The sequence below is a fragment of the Hevea brasiliensis genome, chromosome 4 (genome assembly GCF_030052815.1).
Source record: "Hevea brasiliensis isolate MT/VB/25A 57/8 chromosome 4, ASM3005281v1, whole genome shotgun sequence".
NCBI lineage: Eukaryota > Viridiplantae > Streptophyta > Magnoliopsida > Malpighiales > Euphorbiaceae > Hevea > Hevea brasiliensis.
In genome coordinates this window covers 14896920-14924046 of record NC_079496.1, presented here as the reverse complement: position 1 = coordinate 14924046, position 27127 = coordinate 14896920, and the positions used below count along the sequence as shown (strand labels likewise).

Below are 27127 nucleotides of genomic sequence, written 5' to 3'. Positions count from 1 at the left end.
TATGTCAACCATGAAATATTTTTATAATCTAATTTTGTAATTTTGCTTGCGATCCATAAACCCTAGCGTCTCAATGTTACACCAAAGCAGCCTATAAAGCAAAGGGAAAGCGCTTCTATTTAGCGTTTCTGTCGCTGAGACTCTGGGGTTTATCTTCGTCATCAACGCCGCCGCAACCATGGCTATGAGAGCGAGGGCTGCTTTGGCTGCTGCTCCCCGCAGCTTGCTTCGGCTATTCTCAACAACCTCCACTTCATCCTTCGTTCCTCCGCCCACCCCAGCGGACGCTTCTGCTCGAGAACAGGCTGAGCCCAACGCTAATCTCTTTGTCTCTGGCACGTACCCCTCTTACTATCTCTTTCTTTATTTCTCTCCATTCTCTTCTCAATTTTATCAATTCCCTTTTTTTTTCCTTAGTAGAAATGCCGAGAAAATTTGGAAATGACAGTAAATATCTAAAATTTTGAATTCTGATTTTCATTTTCAGTGAACAACCTTAATTAGATTAGATTGCTGCGTTTTTTCAGGGTTGTCTCGTTCTTCATCTATATAGGACAATTTTTTGAGTGCTGTTACTTCGATGGGTGATTTCAATATTGTAATCGTATTATAAACTTGTTGTTTAGCAACAGATAACATTCTTCTTTTTTGCTATGTCATGTATTTGATGGAAATTGTTTTGGTTTTTGGTCTTCGCTTATTAGTTATTAGTGTAACAAATATATGTGCAAAAGCAATCGCTACATGGAGTGTTGAAAGGGCTCTTCAATTTTGGTTTTGGAAACCTATATAATGTAGAAAGGGTATGGCTACAAATCGTATGGATACATTGGGGCTACTATTACTGGGAAATTAGGATATGATATGAGATGCAAATGCTAATATTGTACTATAAAACCTTTATATTACAGAAACATCTTTTAGGAGGACTAGATGGGACTTAAAATGTGAAGTTGTTCTTTAGGATTATTTTGATGTGAATTGAATAGCGTTCAACTAGTAGTGATGTCTTTTTTTGGTTGATTTACTAATATGGATTTCTATTGTAAGCTTTGTGTTGCATAGGCAGGAAGATAGATACTGGAAACCCAACTATTTCATTTCATCCTTTATAATTTTATAAACCAATCTAGTCAATGGCTCCTGCTATCTTTGGTTGTCTTTGGCAATACTGTAATTAATTATGTAGATGATGTAGGATATTAATAGTACACATTAGATCAGTTGTTTCCAGGCAATGGAAGCTATGTGATAATGAAACAACTCAAAGGTTGTAACTGGTATTATAAAATATAAATGGATGGTATGATTGGGGATAAGGGATTTTGTAATCCATTCGCAAAAATTTAAATATTTGTAAGGTATTAGAATTTTACAAGTTTCTAGTTCTTTTTGGAATTGTGTGATTCAGTTCCTAGGTATGGTGTTAATGGGATTTTGGTTGTGATGCCTAAGAAATTTTACATATGACGTTTTATTCTTTTCAATTTCCTTGATTTTCTCAAGTAATTTCCTTAATTTTTGCGGATGTTTGCGGATGATATAGTTCTGATAGATGAGACGCGAGAAGGAATCAATAGAAAGCTAGAGCTTGGGAGAAGTACTCTAGAATCGAAGGGCTTTAAGTTAAGTAGGACGAAGACAGAATACATGCATTGTAAGTTCAGTGAAGGCTGAACTGGTGATAGGGAATGAGTTAGTTTGGATGGAGTGGTATTGCCTCAAAGTAATTACTTTAAATATTTCGGTTCAATCGTTCAAGTAGATGGGGGATGTGAGGAGGATGTTAGTCATAGGATTAAAGCCGGATGGTTGAAGTGGAGATATGCCATGGGAGTTTTACGTGATTGTAAGATTCCCAGTAAATTGAAAGGAAAATTTTACCGTACAGCCATACGACCGGCCATGTTATATGGTTGTGAGTATTGAGCAATGAAGGAGTCATTTGTGTCTAAGATAAGAGTTGCGGATATGAGAATGTTAAGGTGGATGAGTGGCCATACTAGACTAGATAAAGTCTGTAATGAGAGTACTAGAGAAAAGGTAGGAAGGATGCCAATTGGGGATAAGTTGAGAGAAGAGAGATTGAGGAAATTTAATCATGTGAAGCATGGACATACGGAGGCTTTAGTTAGACAAGTAGAACACATTGGGTTAGAGATAGAAAGGAAAGAAGGGGTAGACCTAAACTGACTTGGAGGAGAGTAGTACAACATGATCTAGAAGCATTACACATTTCTGAGGATTTAGCCCAAAATCGTTTAGAGTGGAGAAATAGAATCCATGTAACCGACCCCAATAAATTTTTAGGATAAAGGCTTAGTTGAGTTGAGTTGAGTTGAGTTAGTTTTTTCTTCATCAAACCCCATAATCTTTCCTACAACCCTAATTAGCCCTATATTAATCAGCATCAAATTTCCCTACAATATTGAAAAATTCTCATTGCAAAAATTTCTTGGAATTTCTTATGTTACTTGGCACTCGATGATATTTTTGAAAATCTCAAAACCACAAAATGCATAGTTCAGATTGACCCTTATTTGGCATCTATCACATCCCTGATATCTCCTTCTTTGACCCTTTTTTGTGCTTCCTTCCTATAGCAGTTTTGAGGGTGTATTATACCCTTGTTTGCTGTCTTATGTCATTGTGGCACATAACACATTTAATAATAATGCATCATGCCATGAATCTAGCAAAACTTTGCTGGATGAGAGAAGATGTGGTTTTGTAGCATTTCATTTGAAAACATGGGAGATTAAAGACCTCCTTGTATGTCATGGAAAGGAAATTTTCTTTGTTATGTTCTGGGGTTACTTTTCGGTGAAATTCTGTTCTTGCAAACAAGAAAATTCTGGTGTCTAGGTCAATCTATGAGAATGGTCTATCCTTAAACTTGGAATTCATAGTGAAAATTTGAAACTTTGACCAAGATGACTGTTCAAAAATAAAAATTGGTCATGCACTGTTATTTATAATGATATCCTCATATCCTCTTTTTTCTTTTTCGGAACATCAAACACAAGCATTGCCATTTGGTGTGGTGAACCTCAAATAGACTGATTTACATTTCATTTTTAAAACTGAACAGGGTTGAAATTGGCTTATTTACTTGGGATCTGTGTGGTTTAATGATTTTTGACACTTTGGTTTTTAGAATTTACCACCTGAGGTTGCTAAACAATTCAAACGACATGCAATTTTGTCATGACTAAGGGATAGAGAGGGGAATAGGAGAATAAATTGTGTAACTGGCATAACATTGTATTTTGACAGATCAGAAATTCAGTAATACACAACTGCTTTTCTCTCTAACTCCCTTTCCTTCTTTTCCCAAATCTTCTTCTTCTTCTTCCCTATTTTGTTTCTTTCTTCGGCCCTTCTTCCTTCTCGTTTCTTCTGCAATTCTGTTGCATAGATAACAAATTTCATCCTTCTACAGATTTGTTGATGAACACCATTTTAATGAATGCACCAGTTCTGTGTTAATCTGAAGTTGGAATACCTAAGCAGAGCTATAGAGTCTGAATGTGGCATTACTTTGTGGTTAACATTCCTTGATAGTTTTAAACGGAACAAACTGGCTAGTATTAAAGAATTACCCCATTTCTGATTTCTACATTTCCGTGAAAGTGCAATGTCAAGTTGAAAGCATTCCTACGAATTTGATAGACTGTTGTATTGCCAGAAGCTTGGAAAAGAGAAGGAAGATAGCATTTCTAGAATGTTTTAAGTGGTAACTAATGAAATCCTTTTTCCAGCAACAAGATTGTTTGCTTGAAGTATGTAAATCCCTATGAACTAGAATTGATGAACATAAATGTAACTTGATGGGCTTCTATTTGAACTAATGTATTTGAAACAATGTTTAGTATTAGTCTATCAGATGATAATAACTCCTTTATTTGATGTTAATTGCAAAACAGGAAACTTTTTTTGTGATCATTCTGATTTTTATCCTTTTCAGGTGATTAACGTTCTTAATTTCTGGCTTCTTTCCTTCTATATGATTAATTATAAACTAATTGGGGTTGGCGGTATTCATTTCTTTCTGTTTAGTGCTATGGCTTCACAAAGATTCAATGTTATACCTATTTGGGTTATTGGGTTCAACATAATGAGATGTGACAAAGTTTTTATGCTGTTTGCTAACTACTAAAAGTATACTACCCTCCGTTATCGGGGGCTTTGGCCCAACTGTTTATAGTCTACTTGAGACTATACTCATATTTAGGCAGAGTTGCTCTTCATCCTTGGTGATTTATTTTTATTGTGGATATATTTGTCCTGCTTATGTTGATATTTAATTCCTATTTCTTCCAGAGAGTACTAAATATTTGGGGTTTTTCATTGGCATTAGTTTCTTATTTTTATTCTGCAATTTTGACCAACTATTCTTTGATATTGCATACTTGGGATGGTCATTTTAACTTAATTAATGTGTTTGATTTTGATTTGGCTCTTTGTTAATTACTTTTTCAGGACTTAGCAAACGAACTACTACAGAGGGACTAAGGGAAGCATTTTCCAAGTTTGGTGAAGTGGTTCATGGTTTGTGCTTCCTTTCCTTGAATGTTTAAGGATTTGCCTTTCTGAAAATTATCAGTAATTTTCATGTTGCTTTTTACAGCTAGAGTGGTGACTGATAGGGTGTCGGGATATTCTAAGGGGTTTGGTTTTGTCAGATATGGTAGTTTAGAAGATGCGGCTAAAGGTATAGAAGGCATGGATGGGAAGGTGAGTCTGCGATTTTGTGCTTTCATTGCTTGGATAAAATTAAAGAGGTACTACACTATTATTATAGTGTGTTCCAAGTAATAGGATAAAGTGTTAAGTAGAATTTTCCAATGCCCAGTCCATTTTATACAGTTTGTGCATGAACTTTTTAAGGCATACAGCAAGCTATTGAATTTTGGGAACTCTAATTGAAAATCCACTTATTGTTAATTTTACCTATTTCTGTAACAATGTTGATTTATCTTGATGCTTATTTTGCCAGTTTAATTTTGTAGGATGCAAATGAGAATGTTTATTAGTTTTTGTTTTTCAGTTTGTTTATCAAAGTTAATTTTACCTATTTTAGTAACAATGTTATTTTTTCTTTTTTTGGTTGCGAGTCATTTTCTTTTCTATCTTATTGTTCCATGTACTCTCTTTCTGATTTTACTGTGTTTATAGTTTTTGGATGGATGGGTTATATTTGCTGAGTATGCAAGACCCAGGCCATCACCAACTCCACCTGGGAACAATGTAGCTCCTGGATATGGGAGCAACAGAGGTCCTGCATATGGGAATGCTGCGAGTCCTGCATTTCAGAGCACAAATCCTGAATACGGAAATGCTGCAGGTCCTGCATATCAGACTAACATGGGTCCTGAATATGGGAATGCAACAGGTCCTGCATACCAGAGCAACATGCGTCCTGCATATGGGAATACAACGGGTCCTACACACGTGAGCAATAATACAGGTCCTGTATATGGGAATACCACAGATCCTGCATATACGAATGCCTCAGGGCCTGCATATAATAATACCTCCACACCCACAAATGGGAATGCTTCGGGCCCTGCATATGGAAACGTGGATCCTACTTATGGTAATGGCATGGGTGCTCCATATGGCTATCAATGATTTATATGAAGCTCACAAACTCATCATTTTTCTAGTTTATAGTCAGTGAGGTGTGAGGAGCATATGTACGTTCTTCATTGTAACTCTGGTTAGCTTGGGGATTAAAAGCATTGGAGATATCATTACAGTGAGCAGATTGAACTTAGAAGTATGCGAATTCAAGATGTTACATGTTGAGATTTTCCTATGCAACAACATTCTATTAGCTATTCTCGACGTTTTTTTTTCTTGCAAAGAATGTAATCTAAGAAGTTATGTGTTCTGTCTGGAAGTTGTTCCTTTGAAAAGTTTGTTTAGGGTTTTATTTCAACTAGACATTTATTCGCGGATTTTTAAAGTATTATTATATAAAATTATAAAATATTACTTTATTTTAACTAAAATTTTAATTATTTATATTTACCTATTTGAAATTTAAAAATTTATTTACATTTATGATTTATAATAAATATAGATCTATCAGCATATAAATATAATTTAATGAAATCAAGATATTCGTTGATAAAGTAGTGTCGCACAAATTCTTTAAATGTACTTGAAGTTCTATAGGGTTCATTGTTAATAAAATATATAATCAGAATATAGTGTATGAAAAGTTAAAAGAATATTGAAAAAATATGTAAAAATGTGTTAAATTTTAAGCACATATTTTGAAGATATTTGTGAGAAATCTGCCAATACAATGATTGAATACAAACACACGAATGAGAAGCATCCAAATGACGACCCAAAATACAAATAACTTCGTCTATTTTGAATTCTAACAGTGGGTTCTCATGATGATCCTTCTTCGCAAAAATTAGTGCCAACATGGAGCTTCCCAGTTAGTTTGACTAATTGAACAAAGACGATTATAACCCATTGCGTTTCATAGGCATGCTAAGGTAAAATGTAATAAATTAATTCTGAAACAGAATTTTTGAATATTATTACCTTGAACAACTGTTCCATCATTTGGTTGTTGTATCCTTCCTCTTCCTTTAGGGTCTTCTTCAGAGCTTTCTTTATCCTTGATAACATAAAAACAAAAGGACATTGGAGAGTACAGCAAAAGAAAGAGGCATGCGCACACGCACATACACACAAAGAGCAAAAATCTAATTATTTCCGATATATGTATCAACAATGCAGTAAAACTGAAAAGTCATAAGGATTTTGATCCAGTTCCTAAACAAATTTCACAAGAGCTAAATAATTTTGTTACGGATCCATGAAACACATTTGACAGAGCGAGCACAGGACACAGTATAAGAGGGTCCAAAACTCCAAATAACACTACGCAAAGAAACTAAAAGCTAGAGAATATTTATTTAGATGCGGGTGTGAAAAAGAAGCTTCATCACCTTTGGATCAACTTTGCCATTGTCACTGTCCATTGCAATAGAATAAACATGTGGCCTGGAATAACAGAACAATTAACAACCACCTCATAAAAATTAAAATTACAAAGAACAACGTGTTTGGTTAACAAAATCATGTACCTTGAAGACTGTAAAGAAGTATACACGTCAGCAATCTTCCCCTGTAATTGGAATAAAAGGCTAAGATTCCACAGAAACATCAAACAGTAAACACCGGAAATATTTGTGTAATAATAGAAAAGAACCAGACATCACTGAAAAAGAAAGAAAATTGCCTCTAGATACCATTGTTTTCATTTTAATACAGGGCGAAACATGCACTACAAATATTTGACTTACTTCCCATCCTTCCCTTCATTACCTGTTTCTGCAAATCCAATTTCATATATATGCATGCACAATGAATCTACTGATGATCTAAAAGATCCAGCTTCAAATGATGATCACAATACAGCTATTTAATCCTATAAATGGAGTTCCTTGCTCTAAAAAGTTGGAATTCAAAATGCAAACATCAAAGAAAAATCCCCAATCGTTTTGTTTTTTTTTTTCTTTAATACGTTCTGTATATGGCACACTCATTTTTTCGCCTTCCAACTTTTTAACAAAGCTTACTATCATATTAAGACATGCAGAAAGGCCGTTATTATTAATAATGGAATAATGAGGTGTATTGCATGCACATCAATTTTATAACGCATTGGATAAAAGATACCAGAATGTTGGTTTCGTAACAAAGACACTTACTGCCATGGGTCATCACCAACAAAACAGATCTCTCTGACAAATTAAAAAACAGACAGGAGAGGGTTAATGAGGAAAGAAGCTTTGCATGGATTAGTTGCTTTGTGCAAATTCAGAGAGTTTTTGACAATCGGAGTGTGATTGAAGGATGCGATTACTGTGGTGTTGAGCTTTTAAAGATACTTTCATGGCAATAAAGTGGCATTTTATTGTTGTGACATAAGATGAAATATGAATGGGATGGAAGACCAAAAGTAGAAAAGATGGAATATGAAGAAAGGTCCTTCAACTTTTTGACGTTTTCAATTAAAATCAACATGAGTTGATCGGGAAGGGTGTTTGAGTGAATATTTGTGAATTTAGAATTATCTAGATGAGACAAAAAGAAGCATAAGCTTCTTAATTTTCAATCAAGATTCAAAGCTTTTTAGTTAAAAAAAACTTAAAAATTAATAATTTTTAATGAAAATTTTTATATATTTTTTAAACAATTAAAAACTTAAAATTATATACTTTTTCAAGCTAGAATATTATTTTATTATATGATAAGCTGAAATATCATTAATTTTTATTAAATTTTAATAGAAAATTTAATCACCTTATATTGCATTGCACATTACGGCACATTCATTTCTTTAACTCAAATAAGCTTTGCCACTCCATTTGAAAAAAAGCAACTTAACAAAATTTCTTTGCTTCCTTTCCTTTATATGCGATCTGTTTCCACTCTCTGCAACTCGGCTTCAAGGGCTGCTGCTGACCTTTTTTTTGTAGACAATGACGCTTGACTCCAAATTTTCTTAGTTAATAAAGATAGTTTCATACCCTTTTTTTTTAGATGACCTCATAGAGTTTGTATATTTGTTCTCTTGATGCTATTTTTAAGTTTGAAAGAAGAGTTATTTCAACAATTTCTTGAAAATCCTTATCTTAGCTCACTTTGTAGATAAGATGATTTTCAAACCATGAATATTAATGTAAACTTATATGATGACACCATTTTACAGATGATAGATGGTAGATTACTCAAAAAACAACACATTTCTCACTTGTTTACAACATCTCGTATGCAAAGCTATATAAAAAAATCTCTTTATATTCTTCAAATCTTTATATTATGAGTATAAACATATAAGCAAGTGATATATTTTATTTTATGGGTTTTATCCTTTCTGCATCGTGATTATATGAATCTATCTTAAAAAAAAAAAAAAAAAAAAAAAATTCTTTGTGCTTAATCCTTCGCAAGGTATTTTGTGCACGAATAATTCATCCTGATTCTTAGATGAAGTCGAGTACATCAACCACAGCACAAAAATTCGAGCAACCCAATGCCAAATTTCTCATTTATTGTAAAACCCACAGGTAGACCAGAATAATTCCAAATGGGCCAATGAACATAGTGACTTTGCCCTTCAGTAGAGGCAACCCAACAAAATTTATAAAGTTGAAAGAAGCCTAACAAAAAGATATGTGAATTTTATGATTTTTTTTTTTTTTTGAAAGGAATTTTATGATCCATGTAGAACAAATAGACTATGACACTGGGTTGAGGCCTGGGGGTTTCCTGATGGATTGAGGCCAGCAGGTTTCTAAATAAGTTTCTATGGACAACGAATTTCTGCTGTATTTATTATAATATATATTTGAAAATTCAATGATTAGATTGTAAGAAAATCAGTAAAAACATTTATAATTATCAATAGTATTTAATTATAAAAAGACCATAACCATGAGGACTATATTAACAGCAAGTTCCAATAATGGTTGAGTTGAAAATTCCTAATGTAATGGCCTCAACCTTATTTAATTTTCCTACTCAGCTCCTCGCTCTCCCCTACGGCCCTACCCTCGCCAACCACCACCACCACGACGTCATAATTGACCCTTGAGTCTGTTCCCTTTCGAGTTTTACTTGTCTTTGCCTCTTCTCGCTAGTCGCCTCTACTTTGTCGATGTTGCAACCTTGCAAAACCCAAATATTGGCTCATTGTTGCTTGTGCTTTCTACCTCGCGATACTCAAACGGATTGAAGCTCATATTGAGATTTGAATCTCCTGTCTCTCAATCTCCATAATTAATTGACAGCTCAATTATCTTTATCTTATTGTCTAGCAATATTGCCCTCTATTGTTTACTTGGTTTTTCTCTTAAAGGTGACAATTGTTTTTAAATCAGATCTAATTCATCTTGAATTCAATTAATTTTTTCTAACTTTGATATTGTGCGGGACGAAAATGAAGAGAAAATCTTTTTGCCTAGATCCCCCTAAATAACTTATTTTTTATTAAAAAATTATTTATTTTATTTATTTAAATATTATAATATATATATATATATATATTATGTTTAAAATTTATATTTTTAACCTATAATTTATTCTTAATAAATAAACTCATATTATATAATCATAAATTCAAATAAAAAATAAAAGAATTTAAAGAAAAATCTTTACAAGCAGTAGAAGATCTTGAAAAAAAAATTTCTAGGGTTAATATGTAGGCAAATTATAAGACATATTTGCTACACTAAAAAATAGTAAGTTGAATATCCATATAAGAGTAGTTAAATCTTATATTCAAGAGAATCAAACTCTCACTTTAGCGGGTAAAGGTGCATATATATTACAAATATACAATAATTTACTCAACATATGAGGGTTAATTGATTTCATATTAGTAAAAATACATTATTTGATAAAAAAATAGAGTTTAATACTATTAATTTTGGAGAGAGTGTTGTTTAAATTATAATTTAATTCATATTAATTCGGGCTTACACAAGTAATTAGATTGTTTTACACCAAAATAACTTGTCAAGTCAATATTGTAATCTAACTACTTATATTTACCCTTTTATTTTTATATTTTCTCGATATGGGATTTATATTTTCAATACTCCCCCCTCAAGTGTAACCATATGATTGTCATTTGACAACTAGTTTATATTTTTAACTCAATATAGGCCCAATTATATAGCCTTATGAGCGACTGAAACCTCCAATCCAAACTGGGCTCTGTTAACATGTTAAATTTAGAGAGAGTGCTGGTCAAATTATAATTTAATTCATTTTAATTTCAAGTTTATATAATCAATTAAATTGTTTTACACATCAAAATAACAAGCTAGGTCAATGTTACAATCTAATTATTTATATTTATCCTTTCATTTTTATATTTTCCCAGTATTAAATTTGTAATCTCAACAAATACTTAAATTAATGAGGAGTCAATTTAAATTAATATATAAATATACAAGAGTACAACTCAACTCAACTAAGCCTTTATCTCAAAAATTTGGAGTCGGCCATATGGATTCTCTTTCTCCAGTCTAAACGATTTTGGATTAAATCCTCATAAATGTGTAATGTTTCTAAGTCATGTTGTACTACTCTCATCCAAGTCAGTTTAGGTCTACCCCTACTTTTTTTTCTATTCTCTAACCTAATGTGCTCTACTTGTCTAATTAGAGCCTCTGTATGTCTACGCTTTACATGACCAAACTATCTCAATCTCCCTTCTCTCAACTTATCCTCAATTAACACCACTCTTACCTCTTCTCTAATACTCTCATTATGGACTTTATCTAGTCTAGTATGGCCACCATCCAACTTAACATTCTCATCTTTGCAACTCTTATCTTAGACATATACGACTCCTTCAGTACCCAACACTCACTGCCATATAACATGGCCGGTCATATGGCTGTACGGTAAAATTTTCCTTTCAACTTATTAGAAATTTTGCGATCACATAAAACTCCAGTGGCACGTTTCCACTTCAATCATCCGGCTTTAATCATATGACTAACATCCTCCTCATATCCCCCATTTACTTGAAGGATTGAGCCGAGATATTTAAAGTGATTACTTTGGGGCAGTACTTCTTCATCCAAACTAACTCCTTCCCCATCACCAATTCAGCCTTCACAAAACTTGCAATGCATGTATTCTGTCTTCATTCTACTTAACTTAAAGCCCTTTGACTCTAGAGTGCTTCTCCAAAGCTCTAGCTTTCTATTGACTCTTTCTCGTGTCTCATCTATCAGAACTATATTATACGCAAATATCAAGCACCAAGGGATACTGTTTTGTATATATTTCATCAATTCATCTAAAACTAATGTAAAAAGGTAAGGGCTTACAGTTGAACCTTAGTGTAATACAACTGAGACAGGAAAATCTCTTGTGTCCCCTCTCACTGTGCGCACAATAGCAGTTGCTTCTTCATACATATCCTTCAATACTTGTATATACCTAATAGATACCCTCTTTTGTTCTAACACTCTCTATAAGATATCTATTGGAACACTATCATAAGCCTTCTCCAAATCGATAAAAACCATGTATAGATCTTTCTTCACATCTCTATATTTCTCCATCAAGCTTTTAATGAGAAAGATCGCTTCCATAGTTAAACGACTGGGCATGAAGCCAAATTGATTGGGAGAGCTAGAAGTGTCCTGACGTAGTTTATGTTCCACAACTCTCTCTCACAACTTCATAGTATGGCTCATGAGTTTAATTCCTCTATAGTTTGAGCAATTGTGTATATCTCCCTTATTTTTAAAAATAGGTACTAAAATACTCCTCCTACATTCATCAGGCATTTTCTTTGAGTTTATAATCTTATTAAATAATTTAGTTAACCATGCTACTCCCATATCTCCCAAATACTTCCACACTTCAATTGGTATTCTATCAGGTCCATAGGCTTTACCTACTTTCATTCTCTTAAGTGCTTTCTTTACTTCCAAAGATCTAATCCTTCTAGATAATTCACATTCTTTTCTATTGCTATGTAGTCTATATTCCTGCTATTACCACTTTGACTATCATTAAAGAGATCGTCAAAATAATTTCTCCATCTTTCTTTAATGTCCTCGTCTTTTACCAACACTTTTCCTTTTTTATCTTTAATGCACCTAACTTGATTGAGATCTTAAAATTTATTTTCTCTTCTTCTTGCTAATCTATAAATATCTTTCTCCCCTTCTTTAGTTCCAAGTTTCTCATATAACTTTTCAAAGGCCTGCGCTCTTGCTTGACTAACTGCCTTTTTTACCTCTTTTTTTGCTATCTTGTACTGTTCATATGCCTCATTATTATCACACTTAGATAATTTTTTATACCATTCTCTCTTTCTCTTCACTGCTTTTTGTACTTCCTCATTCCACCACCATCTCTCTTTTGAGGGTGGTCCATGTCCTCTAAACTCTCTAAGTACTTTTCTGGCTGCTTCTCTAATCTTTGATGCCATAAGTATCCATATACCATTGGCATCCACATCCAGCTTCCATGCTTCGGACTTGAAAAGCTCATTTTTTAACTTCACTTGCTTTACTCCTTTGAACTCTCATCACTTTGTTCGAGCTACACTATTTCTTCTAATCTTACTTGAATTTTTCTTAAACTTGACATCCAAGACTATCAACTAATACTGACTTGTTAAAGCCTCTCCCGAAATGACCTTACAATCCGTGCATAGAGCTTTATTTGTCTTCCTGGTTAAGAGGAAGTCAATTTGGCTTCTATGTTGGCCACTTTTAAAAGTCACTAAATGTGACTCTCTTTTTATAAAGTAGGTATTTGCTAGTATTAGGTCGTCTACCATAGCAAAATTCAGGATGTTTTTTCCCTCCTCATTTTGACTACTAAAACCAAAACCTCCATGAACATTCTCATAACCTTGCCTATCATTTCCTATATGTCCATTCAAATCTCCACCAATGAAAACATTCTCTTCATTTGGAATGTTTTGCATTAGATTATCCATATCTTCTCAAAATCTTTATTTACCCTCACTATCTAGTCTTATTTATGGGGTATAAGCACTAACTATAGTTATTGTTTATCCTTCTAATACTAGCTTTACTAGTATAATTCTATCTCCTACTCTTTTCATAGCTATTACAGCATATTTCAATGTCCTATCTATGATTATGCCAATTCTGTTCTTGTTCCTTTCCTTTCTGGTAAATCACAGTTTGTACCCTGAGTTACCCACTTCCTTACTTTTCTCTCCTACCCATTTAGTCTCCTGAATGCAAGTAATATTCACCATTCTCCTTTCCAAGGTATCCACAAGCTTCATTAATTTTTCTGTAAGTGATCCAACATTTCAAGTACCAATCCTGATTCTCTTCCTATCCTTTTCCTTCCTAATTGATCTCCTTCTATGATATCTTCTATTGCTCTCTATGCCTATCTTGTGTTTTGTTCCACTATCTATTCTACTATCTGTCCTATGGACTAACTTTTTTACCCACACCCGTCCTTGATGTGGGAACCCTTGCTCATTTAACACCACATCCGGGCGCCGGCATGGCGGGTCGCTTTCGATGAACGCCCTACACCATTGCATATTTCTCACTACACCTGGGCTCCTATGTAGCGCGTCGTAAGTAGAAGATGCCCCAATGTTTATATCATTTGAATCCATATCGTGAGATGTGACGAAATTTTTACGCTGGTTGTCACCTACCGCAACCCTCCTCCTTTATCCGAGCTTGGAACCGGCTAAGCACAAACTACTTAGGCGGAGTTATATAAATATACAAGAATAACTCAAAAAAAAAAAAAAAAAGGAGTCAATTGACTCCTCTTTTATGATAATAGATTTACCTCTATCCATGAGGAAATCTTTCATATCCCGACCTCGATTTCCTATAAAATAAAAATGAAAAGAGTGATTCTATTCCTGACTCGTTGCTATTTCTATTTTTTCTTCAACATTTCTCAAAGAGAGATCCAAATTGTATTTGAATTCTATATTATTCCCTCATTGTACATGCAAAGTATCAATTAATAGTTTCTCTGTCCATGTGGAATTTTTTACGAGAATTTGTTTAAAATCAATACCATTAATGTTTACTTAAAATCATTATATTTTGTTGATTTTGATTTATGGCTTATTGGGTTTGTTGATTTTATATTTGTTTATTAGATTTGTTGTTAAATTTAAATTTGCTTTGAAGAGAGAAATGGAAGAGAAAACAAAAAAAAATTGAGGAAGAGGAGAGGGATATTATATAAATAAAAAATTTTACCTCTCATTTGATTTGATTGACTAATGAAATATTTTAAAATATATGAAGAAAAATAGACACAAAATATTTAGTTGATATAATCAAAGTTTAAGAATAAATTAATGTAATTTTCTAAAAATATGGAGATAAATTAATAAATAATGATAAATTTTAAAAAATAATGATAAATTTAAAATTTTAAATAGTAATGCACCTTAAAAATATTTAAAATTTAAAAAATACACTACCATTTGCAAATTGCAATAGTATCTCGATTTGCCAATTGCTTTTTTTTTTTAATTTTTTTAATGTGAATGTAGAATTAATGTTGTTCCAAATTAATTTATAAAGTTTTCTTGAGTGAGAAAAAAGACACATAATATTTTTAATAATATTAAAAAATATTATTTATAGATAATTAATTTTTTAAAATTTATGATTTTAATTAAAATTTGATATGTTATGAAAATATGATAATTTATATTTATTATGTAAAGAAAATTTATTTTTTTTTGTTAAGTTAATAAATATTTTATAATTAATTATTTTACAAAAAAATAATATGAATTTAAAAAATTTTATAAAAAAAATTATAAAATTTTTTAAACCACCTCAGTTTTTATAACAAAATAATTTTACTTCATAATATAACCAAGTAACCATGTAATACATAGATACTTTGGTTTGAACCGATTATAATTTTAAAGTTAAGACCAATAAAAAATAATCAAAAGTTTTATTTTGATTTCCATTAGACTCCATTTGATTCCCTTTTAATTCAACAATTAAAAATTTTTCAAAAAAATTTTAAATAAAAAATTGATCTTAATTAAAATAAAACTGACCAATTCCATTTTAATTCTAATCCAATTTAAAATCAAATTTAATTAATTTTAATTTAATTTCAATTATAAAGTAAATTGATTTGCATTATACGTTCTCGAGAATTTAACCCAAAATCGTTTAGAATGAAGAAAAAGAATTCATATAACTGACTCTAATAAATTTTTAAAATAAAGATTTAATTAAATTAAATTAAATTATAAATTAAATTGATTTGATTTCCAAACCTTTTTTTTTATTTTTTCCCAGGTCTACATAAAACACACCTTACCAAACAGATTTTAAAAGTCGTTGAGTTGGTAGAACTAAATGATGACATCCAAAGGCTACTCAAATAAGGGACCCATCATTAATTTTGTACTTTAAAATTATTTTCTTTTTACTTGATAATTTTAAAAAGTATAATCTTCTATATTAACATATTAACGTATAAATTTTTATTGTTTAAAGATAAAATTGAATTAACTCTCTCTAAATAGAGAAATTGCCATTAAATCCTAATCTAGATAACCTTTAATGCCTTATAACATTTTCTAAATCAGTAAAAGCATATTATCCTCTTGGGATAGAATCGTATGTAATTAAAGTAAATAAAATATATGATTTTAATTAAAAAAATGTATGAAATAATGAAAATATTAGGTAATAATTAATTGTAACCTTTATCTATTATTTAGGGTAAATAAGTATTTACTTTTGCAATGTGTTTTTCTTTTCTTTTTTTTTTTGGATAATTAAGGAAATATTAATATGAGGATTTAGGTGACAGTTAAAACTTGAAACACTGTTAATCTCACAAGTCACGAGATCTCCAAAACATTTGGAGTAAAAGTAGGATTGATGTGGCCACCACGTTCATCCGACCTGGACCCCCCATGTCAGCCTCCTTCCATTTGAGGGGCATAATTGTAATAAAATATCAAATCCATGTTCATTCATTCTGCTACCCGATCAGATAACGCCAAAAATGTCTCTCTATAAAAACCAACCTCTGTAGCTTCAGAATTCGCAAATCCGCCTTGCAGCCACCCACTCTTTCATCCGCTCAACACCCCCAACCACCGATAATGAAGATTTATGCCGGAAACCCAAGAACGACGACAATGAGAGAAGAGTTTTTCTTCCCTCCTCTCTCTTAATCTCGCTTCGTTTTTGGTCTCCTTGGATTTTCATTTTGTTTCCTTTTTTGGGCTTATAAATTCTCTACACATGAGGTTTTTATTGGTATTCGTCTCGTGTTGCGGGGCCACTGGTGGCGAAAGCTCAGTTAAGGAATCTCTGGAACCGAATAGAAGGCGTTCGGAGGAGACTCGGACGCTGATGGTGCATCGGACGCTGCAGACTCCGAATGCGAGGAGAAGTAGGAGAAGGAAAAGAGGTAGAGTGGGTTTGGGATATCCGTCGTCCGCGGCTGCGATGGCTGAGTGGAAGCCGACGCTTTGCTCGATAGCTGAGGATAACGTGGTGTTGGTGGAGGAGAGAACGGAAAGAGTGGCAAAGAGGAACGGCAGTGGAGGACGTCGTAGTGGTGGGTCCCGTGAAGTAGCTAATGTTAGTAACTACAACGATTATGACAGGTAACCATTTTTTTTTATGAATTTTATATTTTCAATAAAAGAATTTAATTTTTGTAATTAAAAAAAATTGAAAGAAAATTAATTAAAAAATAATTTATTGTGATAATTTAATTAATTTAATTGTCTGGTTTCAGGCGGAGTAATCAGTACACGGTAATTCCAACATTCTCAGCCAGTCCGTTCATGATTTAGCAGCCTTGATTTGCGATTCAATCAGAGCCTTTCTGATGTAAATATAAAATTTAGGCAAATAAATAAGAGCTACATTATGAAAGGCTGTTGTTGATTACTTAATTATACATTAATTGGGTGATAATTTTGTACCTTAATTGGGTTGACAATTTTGTCACATTTGTTAATAGAAATCTCTCTTCCTATTTTTCCATTTCATGAGCTCTGTGCAGGAGATGTTTGGTTTCTGTCAAAATTTTTTGTGCAATATTTCCTTTTTTTCATATTTTCTCGATCTGCTAATTTTTGAGCTTAGCAGGAATTTAACGCTGTTTACCGTTACTATAATTAAGAAAATTTATTTTTTAAATAAAATAATCAGAGAGTATTAAAAAATAATTTAAAATTAAATTTAATAAATTTTTATTATAAAAATATTAAAATAATAAAATAATTTTTTAAAAATTTTTTTAATAATATTTAAAATAATATTTTTATTTAAAAAAACAGTTTAAACACTCAAAACTCAATACCAAATGATACTTATTTGATTTATATTTAAATTTTATTATTTTTTAATATTAACAAGTAATCAAAATTAAAATTAAATCAAAATAAAGACGATCTTGCAATTTAATTCTAATATAAATTGAGGACTATTTCACAGGCTATCCCTACTTTTAATCATATCACATATACATGGACTAAAATTTAACGTACGATATCGCTTGATTGTGACGAGAAATTTTAAAATTGATTCAAATGTTAAAACAAGTTTACATTTTTTTTTTTGAATAAGGTTCAGTTTACCTCTTTATTTGTTGGAGAGGTTTAATTTAATTTATTTTTAATTTTTAGTTTAATTTAATTTATAAATTTTTATTTATACTCAAATTAACTCAATTTATAAAAATGTGTAATTATTTAATTATTTTTTAAAATATTAAAATATTTTTTTTATATTATATAATTAATTAATAAAAATAAAAATATTATTTTTATTATTCAATATTATTAATTAAACTGAAAATATAAAAAAATATTTTTATATTCTCATATAATTAATTAAAATTAAAAATTATTACTATTTCAATTAATAATATTGAATAATAAAAATAATATTTTTATTTAATTAATTATACAATATAAAAAATAATATTTTAATATTAAAAAATAATTAAATATTAAATAATTTATTTAAATAAATTATTTGATATATACACAAATTAATTAATTATACAATATAAAAATAATATTTTAATATTATTTTTAAAATATTTAATTATTTTGTTATTAAAATATTATTTTTATATTGTATAATTTGTATAATTAAAATATTAAATAAATTATTTTTATATTATATTTCAATATTAAAAAATAATATTTTTGTTAATTAGATTAATTTGAGCATAAATCAAAATTTATGGGTTAAATTAGACCAAAAGTTAAAAATGAGTTAAATTGAACCTCTTCAACAAGTACAGAGAGCAAATTGAACCTTATTATTATTTTTTTTTGAGATAGGATAATTATTAAAAAAAATTTTATTATTTTCAAATTTTTTATTTTATTTATACTATGAAAATTTTTAATTAAATTTTAATTTTTTTAACTCTTACCAATTATATCTTACCATTAAAAAAAATTGTTACTTCGTTAATAGAGACAATATGTAAGCGCTATATAAAAATGTAATTTTAATAATATATAATACTTTTCAATTAGCATTATAAAAAAATATATTTTTATCTAAAAATATATATTTTCAATCTTTTCAAATGTCCTAATCCCATATTTTCGTTTCATCTATTAACATTAAAGAAGTGGTTAATTGTAACTTGTATAATATATATTAATATAACGTCCTTATAATGAATTAAACATATTTTTTTTCTTTTCATTTAAGGGTATATATTTTTTTTTTATATTAATGGTAATAATGTCATACTTATTTGGTGCGACATAATTGGTAATGGTTATTGATAGTGAGATAATGATTATTATATCTTTAATCGTTATCTTAATAACGGTGAAATAGAATTAATAATGATTAAAAAATTCAAGATTTAATCAGCAATTTTTATAATTAAATAGAAATATAAAAATTTAAGAAGTAAAATTTTTTAAAGCAGATATTAAGAATGAGATTGTGAGTTTAAACTTTGATATTTTTTTTAATTTCGAAATAGATATTTAATTAAATAAATTAATATAAAAATAATATTCTTAAAAAATAAGTAATTGTAAAACATAGATAAATAGAAATTTTTGAATTTGTAGGTTATTAACATTTAAATGATTAATTAGCAGCAGCTAGCCCAATGGTGCTGCCACCAGCAATCTCATCAAATAAACAAAAATGATTTTTCATTTATATATATATATATATATATATATATATATAATAATCTGATGTTTTCAATTTGGCTTTGAGTAGATCTCAATATAAACTTTCTATTCATATTTAATTAAGTCTAATAGTCCATAAAGTAATATTAGTAATAATTAAAAAAAAAAATTGCTTTGAAGGGCTTCCCACCGAAGCGGAGATTGCTTTGTTGGAAAAATACATTTATAAGAAAATAATTTTATTCAATTTTTACATAATTATATTATTTTTAATAAGTTTTTTATTTTTAAAAAATAATTTTATTAATTAAAAAATTAAAATTTATTATATATATATATATATATATATATATATATATATATATATATATAGATTAAAATGTATAAAATTAATTTTAAGGGGTTCATAAAATTTTAGATAACAAGAAGAAGAAAGAAAAGACGCAGCGCCGCCCATTAATTTTGCTTCCATTACATTGATATCCTCTCTTTGCTCCACGACTCATTCCCTAACTATCGCTGAAGCCTCATCAATCAATGATTAATTAATTAATTAGCTTCTTACCAGTAATTTCAGAGGTTTGAAAAGCTCTTAGAAACAAAATTCTTTAAATACATAACTTCACTTCAAACGCTTCTCCAACCACTTTCTCCATCCTCCATTCCACTCATTGTGTCATACAATGGCTGATTTAATGTCTCCGGCAGGCAAAATGCAAGCAATCCTCCCATAATTCCGCATACTGCAAACACCGCAAATGGCAATGCACCCCCCAAAACCACCACAAATGGTGCCAATATTGCCCCCATTTGTGCTGCCTGCGTAGCACAGCCAAGAGCTGCATTTCTCACTACTGTTGGAAACAACTCGGCTGTGTATATAAACAGTAAATTATATGTCCCAGCCATCCCAAATATACCCAAAATCCCACAAATCATTCTCATGATTTTCCATATCCCAGCATTGCCCATCAAACTTCCCATCAAGCAGAATATCCCACTGAACCACTGTGTTCCAATTGCCAATGGTTTCCTCCCGAACTTGTTCAACAGAAGTGCTGTTATAGTGAATGCTGGCATTTCAGCTACTGCATTAAGCAGCACATTCAAGTAGAGGTTGGTTTCAAGATTCACAACATTTAAGCTAATCCCATAGTACACGACAGAGCACAGTAAGTTAATCGCCACAGTTAGAAACAACCGGACACGGGTGAGTGGTGAGCGGATTACATCAATGAGAGAACCTGTTATTGCTTCTTTATTTGTTGCAGGTTCTTCAGCGCAACTCTGGTCGTTGCTTGAAGTTTTGTTTGCTTCTTCATCAAGGGCCAAGATAACATCATCAGGAAGGTGGTTTCCATTCGATTTAGCAATCTTGCTCATTAGTTTCATTGCCTCGTTGATTTTCCCACGAACAAGGTACCATCGTGGGGACTCAGCGATAAAAGGAAGGACAGTGACAAGGAATAGAATGGAAGGAACAGAGGAGGCAATGTAGAGTTGCGGCCAGGAACGAAAAATGTATGCTACACCTGATAATATGGCTATTCCAGTTGAGAAGAAATAGAATGTGGACATGCCGGCGGTACCACGCTTCGTGGGGCCGATAGGCTCAGTGGCAAGGACAAAAGCACAGAGGCCGACGCCTCCGCTGCTGAAACCCGTGAGGAGACGGAGAAGGAGATAGGTCCAGTAGTCTGGTGCTAATGCAGTTAGGCAACCAAATAAAGCATTTAACATGCAAACTACTGTTAGAGAGCCTTTTCTTCCTAGTATGGAGTCTGAGAGATGGCCAAATATCCCAGCACCTGAAAAATTCAAGAAAACAATTATTTCAGGATGTTAGTTATTATTTTGATGGCCAGTGGTTAATTTCTATTAGAATTGTGCACATTACATTTTACAACAATATTGAAGCTTACGTCTTCAATCCTTTGTCTCTGTCTGACTACCCAATGTTTTTTTTTTTTTTTTTTTTTTCAATCGATCAATATCCAACGGTTGACAACAAAAAAATGTACTAGTGGATCTCATCGTTGCCTTGGTTATACAAAGGCGTGCCTTCCAGAAGATTGCATGTATGTTACCAAAAGTATAAAGCTAACGATAAAGAAAGGAATAAAGATGCATAAAAGGAGTTAAATAAGATACAGACGGACCAGCTAAGAGGAAAAAAAGTAACAAGATAAGGCACAAGAATTCTCACAAATCAGGAAAGAAGTTGATTACTTTTATAAAAAGGGATGATAAAAAGAAGGGTGCACCCAATCCTTATATAATCTGCAATGTAAAGTGCTTAATGTGACCCTGCCTTTATATTTTTCTTTGCAATGATTTTTTCTTTTGAAGATATGTATAATGAAAACATTAGTTAACTAGATATACAACGTCGAAAGATTTCTTGTCTAGACTTTCTTGGAAAGAACAAGTCCCTTCTTCGTATTTCCCTTTGAACTTGGCAATGGATTTTAAATTATTATTTTATAAAATTAAGTGCATTGTACCAAGAGGAACATGATACCCGCTAAATTAATATGATAATCTAAGTATTGACTATTCAAAGCCCACCATATCCAAGCCAAGTAAACGACAAATAAAGTGAACGAGTCGAGAACTAGATTCTCAGCACCCAGCACTAGGCAGACAACAAAACGTAGAGAAGAAGTTGTTTAAATATGTTGCACTTCTCCCTAGTCATACTTTATCATTAGAATAATGAAATCCCACATTTGAATTTCAATAAAAATTGATAATATTAAAAAAATATTAAAATCAAAACACTTAATTTGTTATGCCATAAAATAAACGCCGATCGCTAAATTACAGGCTAAGCTGATCAATGACAATTGGTATGGTTGGCATTTCTTGCAATTGAGTTGGTTTGGCCGAAGCTAATACGATAAATAAGGAAGTACTTATCCAATACGGCAAAGCAACTACAAATTAAAAAAAAGCAGGCAAGCTTCTATGTCTTTGGTTTTTATCATGTATACAACGTTATCCATGCCTAGCTCCATCAATAAATTATTCACTCACTAAAGCAAAAAAAATAAGAATGATCCTACACAAGAGGACCATATTTGCAACTTTCTACAAGAAAAATGGAATTATAACATGGAACTATTACATATTAATTCACACGGGTCTTTATTATTTTTTGCAACATTTATAGTTTAAAAATAAAATTTTAGTCAATAATTAATACTAAAATCCATATATAGGCCGATAGCGAAGGTTGAAAAACTATAATAGGATAAGAAAAAGAGAAAATAATTGAAAGCCACAAACGTTTATGAAATGAAAAGCTACAGAAGGTTGAAAATAACAAATAATTTTGGATCACAAATTAAAAGGACTCTACCGATCTGTCACGTAGAAATTTATGGTGGCTTAGTGAAAATGATATGCCTAATTTACATAAGCAATTAAGCAATCAACAAGACAGACTGACTAATATTACAAGTCGGTGAAAAACAAAATAAGTTCATAGAAAGATAATGACTGGGAAATTTGTTTTTGTTGAAAATATTTTTTTATTATTTTAGATATGATAATTAATAAAAAAAATTAAATTATTTTTAAAGAAAATAATTTTATCTTTAAAAAAAATAATTTATTTTTTAAATTTTAATAATTTTATTAAAATATAAAAATTCTTGTATATTCATGACACTAACAAATACAAGTTAATTAGTTTTTTTTAGAAAATAATTTTCATTAAAAATATTTTTAATATACAAATAATAATTTTTAACTTAACTAGCAATAGCCTAATTAATAAATAATTGCATTTTTATATTTTAAACTAGCAATATATGTTGAGTTAATAATATCCCCATCCACAAATACAAATAGGATTAATCCATATTCAGCCAGAAGTATTATTTAGATAAAATTATCCCAACATAAATATTTTTAATTTTAATTTTTATATTATTAAACACAAATTTATTTAATTAGGAATCATGACAAAATTTACATTAATAAAAATAATTATAAAAATATTAATATATATGATACAAAGTAAATAAAAAAAGAAAAAAATAAGAGTAATTCTAATATTTTTATCACATCAATATATAAATGGTAAACAAACTAGAAATTAGTTTGATTAATTTCGTTGATTGAAAAAAAAAAATTTAATTAAAGGTTAAATAAATAATAATATATAAAAATTGAGAATGCATTAAATTTTTTGAAATACCTAAAAGAGATAGTATTTTCATGTCCCTTGTAGTAGGGCAACATGTCGCAAGTAATAACTCATAAGCAGTCAGAGTCGGAGGCTTGTCGAAAAAGTAGGTCCAAATAGTCCAAAAAACGAATCTTAGCTTTCTTCTATATCATATTATATGATCTATATCAGAATATTACTAAAATAATAATGGAAAATCTTAGCATGCTGCCGTACATCAGTTTAATTATTTTTAAATAATTTTTAACAAATATATTTAAAGTTATTTTTTTAATCTACATAATTAATATTTTCTTTTTATTATAATTTTAAGTTTAATTATAAAACAAAACATAAACCTAAATTTAAAAAAACAAAATTAAAGAAAGAGACTCACCAATCATGCAGCCGCCGAAGAAAACGGACTGAACCAATCCGACCTTGAACTTCTGTCCACAGAACAAACCCCACTGTGCTACCGTGGAACTCTCCAGGCCACCAACCCACTCCCACGAACCCGGTTCAAATCTACAAACACTCTTCGCCGTCGCATCGCAACCCGGTCCCAAACATCTGAAATCCGGTTCTCTGTCTGCAAATATCATTACCATGGTGTGGAACGCCTCCAGTGCCCAAGCCAAGCTCGTTAGCACAAAGTGGCGCAATTGCCACCACCCGAATTCGCCGCAGTGCTTTTGGAGCATATCATCTATGGTTAGCTTCTCGGGTTCCGATTGCTTTAGAAAAGGTTGGAGCAGCGGCGAGCGGAGCTCCGGATCTGACGATGACGTCACAGACATCTTTTAGTTTTTTTGGTTTTTCCTAGTACTTGGGTTACGGGAAGAAGAACGAGGAGGCGGATATTTTATATATATATATATATTCATAGAGACAGGGAGAGGGAAATAGAGGCGGAGTCGGAGAAGGATATGTATGATCCTTTTCCTCCAGATAAACGTGGAACTAGATCCAGCCGTGGATTTTGAAAATGACTGCGGATGTTGATTAAGATAAAAAGAAAAAGAGTAAAAACTCATTTTTGTCCTCAACTTTTTGTTTGTTTCAAATTTGCACCTCTCTAATTGAGTGAGCTCCACGCACCACAAAAAAATATATATATTTAATTATTTTTTTAATATTAAAATGATTATTATAAATAATTTAAATATTTTATTTAATTAAATGTCATCTTAATTTTTTAATAATAAAGGAAGAATATTTTAAAATAAGTTATAATTTAGTCTCAAGATTTAATAAAATTCATAAATTAATTTTTATATTTTTAAAATTCATCTATTTAATCCTAATAAATTTACAAAATAATTTTCAATGGGGCAAACTAAAAATTTTAATTGTATAAATTTTTAATTTTAGAAATTAAATTTTGTAAAATACATATTACAATTTAACATAATTAATATAGTTAATTTTACAAAAATAATTATTAATTATAAAATTAACTATTTATTAAAACCTCAAAGACTAAATGGGTGGATTTTAAAAATATAATAACTAATATGTAAGTTTTGTTAAATTTTAGAACTAAATTATAATTTATCTTATTTTTAATTAAATATTTATTTGTAATTAATTAAAATTTTTAAGAATATTAAAGTAATTATTATTTAAATTTTTGTTAAAAAATTTTTTAATAAGGACTTATTTGTAATTAAATAAAATTTTAAAGGATTTTAAAGTAATTAATTTATATTTTAATTAATTAATATTAAAAATTTTTAAAAAATTAAATTTAAATTAAAAAATTTGAATAAAATTAGAAATTGACAAAAATTTCAGAGAAAAAGGAGCTTTCTAAAAAAAAAAAAAAAAAGAAAAAAAGAGGCCAACTTGCCTTTGGCAGGCACTAACTGAATTGCATTTAATTATATGAAAAATGCAGAGAGACTTAGTTACTTTAGTTTAGTTACTCTTTAGTTAGTTAGTTAGCTAACTTATTATCCAGTTGGGATTGTTTTATTAATAGACTCTTCTCTCATTAGTTTCATAATGTGAAGAATGCTTCAATTCATTTTACATGTTTTTCTCTATTTCCTCACAAAGAATTGTCAGATTGGACTATTTTGTGAAGAAACAAATTATATTATTTGGTCATTGCAAGTAATTATTTATATAAAAATTTTTAATGCGTATATCCAATTTTAATAATTGATTTGGATTTTTGTAAGTTCATGCATTCATATTCATGGAAAAAATATGTATAATTCTTAAAATTGATGTTAAAAATATAAAAAAAATCAACACATTATGATGCATACCAAAATTTATATGTACCATATGTTATGATATAGAAGTTATGGGCAGCACCCTTTTTTTTTTTAATATGTTAAAAAATTATGTGATTGAAATTAAACAAAACCCTATTGCTTGTAATTAAAAGACAATAAAATAAAATATTCTATTCAAAACTGATAATGAATTGTTATTTTAAGAACAACAAGGATTATATCATTAGCTGTAAGGAAGGACAACGGAGTATTAATGAATATGACCTAGTCCAATAAATATACAAACGCGTTAATGACGAAATATATTGATATGCTTTGATTGGTCATTCGGCATCCCACGCCACATCAAATGTAGTATATATGTATAGATTATATAAAAATGAAAAATTTATAAAAATTATTATGATTTTAATAACTGTCCATTCCTATCACTGACCCGTATACGAGTGTGTTCTATTTATTGTAAAAAAGAAAATATTGATATGTGATGAGTATCCGATAGTTCAAATACCAAATAAGCTTGTGAATAAAGAAAATAGTGAGGTCAGTGGCCTATTAGCCAGTCATTTCGATACTTAAATTAAAAATTTGATTGAGAATATAAATTTGAATAGTAAATAGCTTCAGTAGAAAATTTGACAGAATAAGTGTACCTAATTAATGTATGGTTTTCATGATTATAGATTACAGGTCAAAAAGCCATTGTAACTATCTATATGAGTCTCAAGTGCTCAGCTTATTTGTTAGAATTATAAATCTGACATCGAAAAAGTATAAATATAAAAAAATAAATATAAGCAGTTAGATTGTAACATTAATTTGACTAGTCATTTTGATGTATAAAATAATCTATTCACTTATATAATCTTAAATTAAAACAAATTAAATTATAATTATAATTATAATTTGACCAATACTTTCTTCAAATTTAACATGATATCAAAATGCGGACTGATTTGTAGGTTTTAACTGCCTATAAGTCCATATAATTAGGTCAATATT

General features: G+C 30.2%; 3 protein-coding genes across 3 annotated transcripts; 2 read left to right on the top strand and 1 right to left on the bottom strand.

The window, feature by feature from the left end:
* LOC110644481 (organelle RRM domain-containing protein 2, mitochondrial) lies at nucleotides 1–5944 on the top strand. Its single transcript, XM_021797267.2, has 4 exons — nucleotides 1–335; nucleotides 4483–4551; nucleotides 4631–4737; nucleotides 5179–5944. Exons 1-4 carry the CDS (start codon nucleotides 179–181, stop codon nucleotides 5632–5634), a joined length of 789 nt encoding a protein of 262 aa, XP_021652959.2. The 5' UTR covers nucleotides 1–178; the 3' UTR covers nucleotides 5635–5944.
* Nucleotides 5945–16590: 10646 nt separating this feature from the next.
* On the top strand, nucleotides 16591–17459 carry LOC110644480 (uncharacterized). The gene is made up of 2 exons (XM_021797266.2): nucleotides 16591–17185; nucleotides 17320–17459. Exons 1-2 carry the CDS (start codon nucleotides 16818–16820, stop codon nucleotides 17375–17377), a joined length of 426 nt encoding a protein of 141 aa, XP_021652958.2. The 5' UTR covers nucleotides 16591–16817; the 3' UTR covers nucleotides 17378–17459.
* A 2776-nt stretch (nucleotides 17460–20235) lies between these two features.
* On the bottom strand, nucleotides 20236–24751 carry LOC110644485 (organic cation/carnitine transporter 4). Its single transcript, XM_021797278.2, has 2 exons — nucleotides 24277–24751; nucleotides 20236–21513 (listed from the first exon to the last, which is right to left on the bottom strand). The coding sequence occupies exons 1-2, from the start codon at nucleotides 24677–24679 to the stop codon at nucleotides 20333–20335; spliced, it is 1584 nt and encodes a 527-aa protein (XP_021652970.2). The 5' UTR covers nucleotides 24680–24751; the 3' UTR covers nucleotides 20236–20332.
* Between the last annotated feature and the right edge of the window lie 2376 nt (nucleotides 24752–27127).

What these genes read in the sequence shown, in the direction of transcription:
- LOC110644480 (XM_021797266.2), top strand. Translation starts at nt 16,818, where the DNA reads ATGAGGTTTTTATTGGTATTCGTCTCGTGTTGCGGGGCCACTGGTGGC. An exon ending in AACTACAACGATTATGACAG is followed by an intron (nt 17,186 to 17,319) that starts GTAACCATTTTT and finishes GTCTGGTTTCAG; the next exon opens with GCGGAGTAATCAGTACACGG.
- LOC110644485 (XM_021797278.2), bottom strand. Translation starts at nt 24,679, where the DNA reads ATGTCTGTGACGTCATCGTCAGATCCGGAGCTCCGCTCGCCGCTGCTC. An exon ending in CTTCGGCGGCTGCATGATTG is followed by an intron (nt 21,514 to 24,276) that starts GTGAGTCTCTTT and finishes TGAATTTTTCAG; the next exon opens with GTGCTGGGATATTTGGCCAT.
- LOC110644481 (XM_021797267.2), top strand. Translation starts at nt 179, where the DNA reads ATGGCTATGAGAGCGAGGGCTGCTTTGGCTGCTGCTCCCCGCAGCTTG. An exon ending in CGCTAATCTCTTTGTCTCTG is followed by an intron (nt 336 to 4,482) that starts GCACGTACCCCT and finishes TTACTTTTTCAG; the next exon opens with GACTTAGCAAACGAACTACT. An exon ending in TAGAAGGCATGGATGGGAAG is followed by an intron (nt 4,738 to 5,178) that starts GTGAGTCTGCGA and finishes CTGTGTTTATAG; the next exon opens with TTTTTGGATGGATGGGTTAT.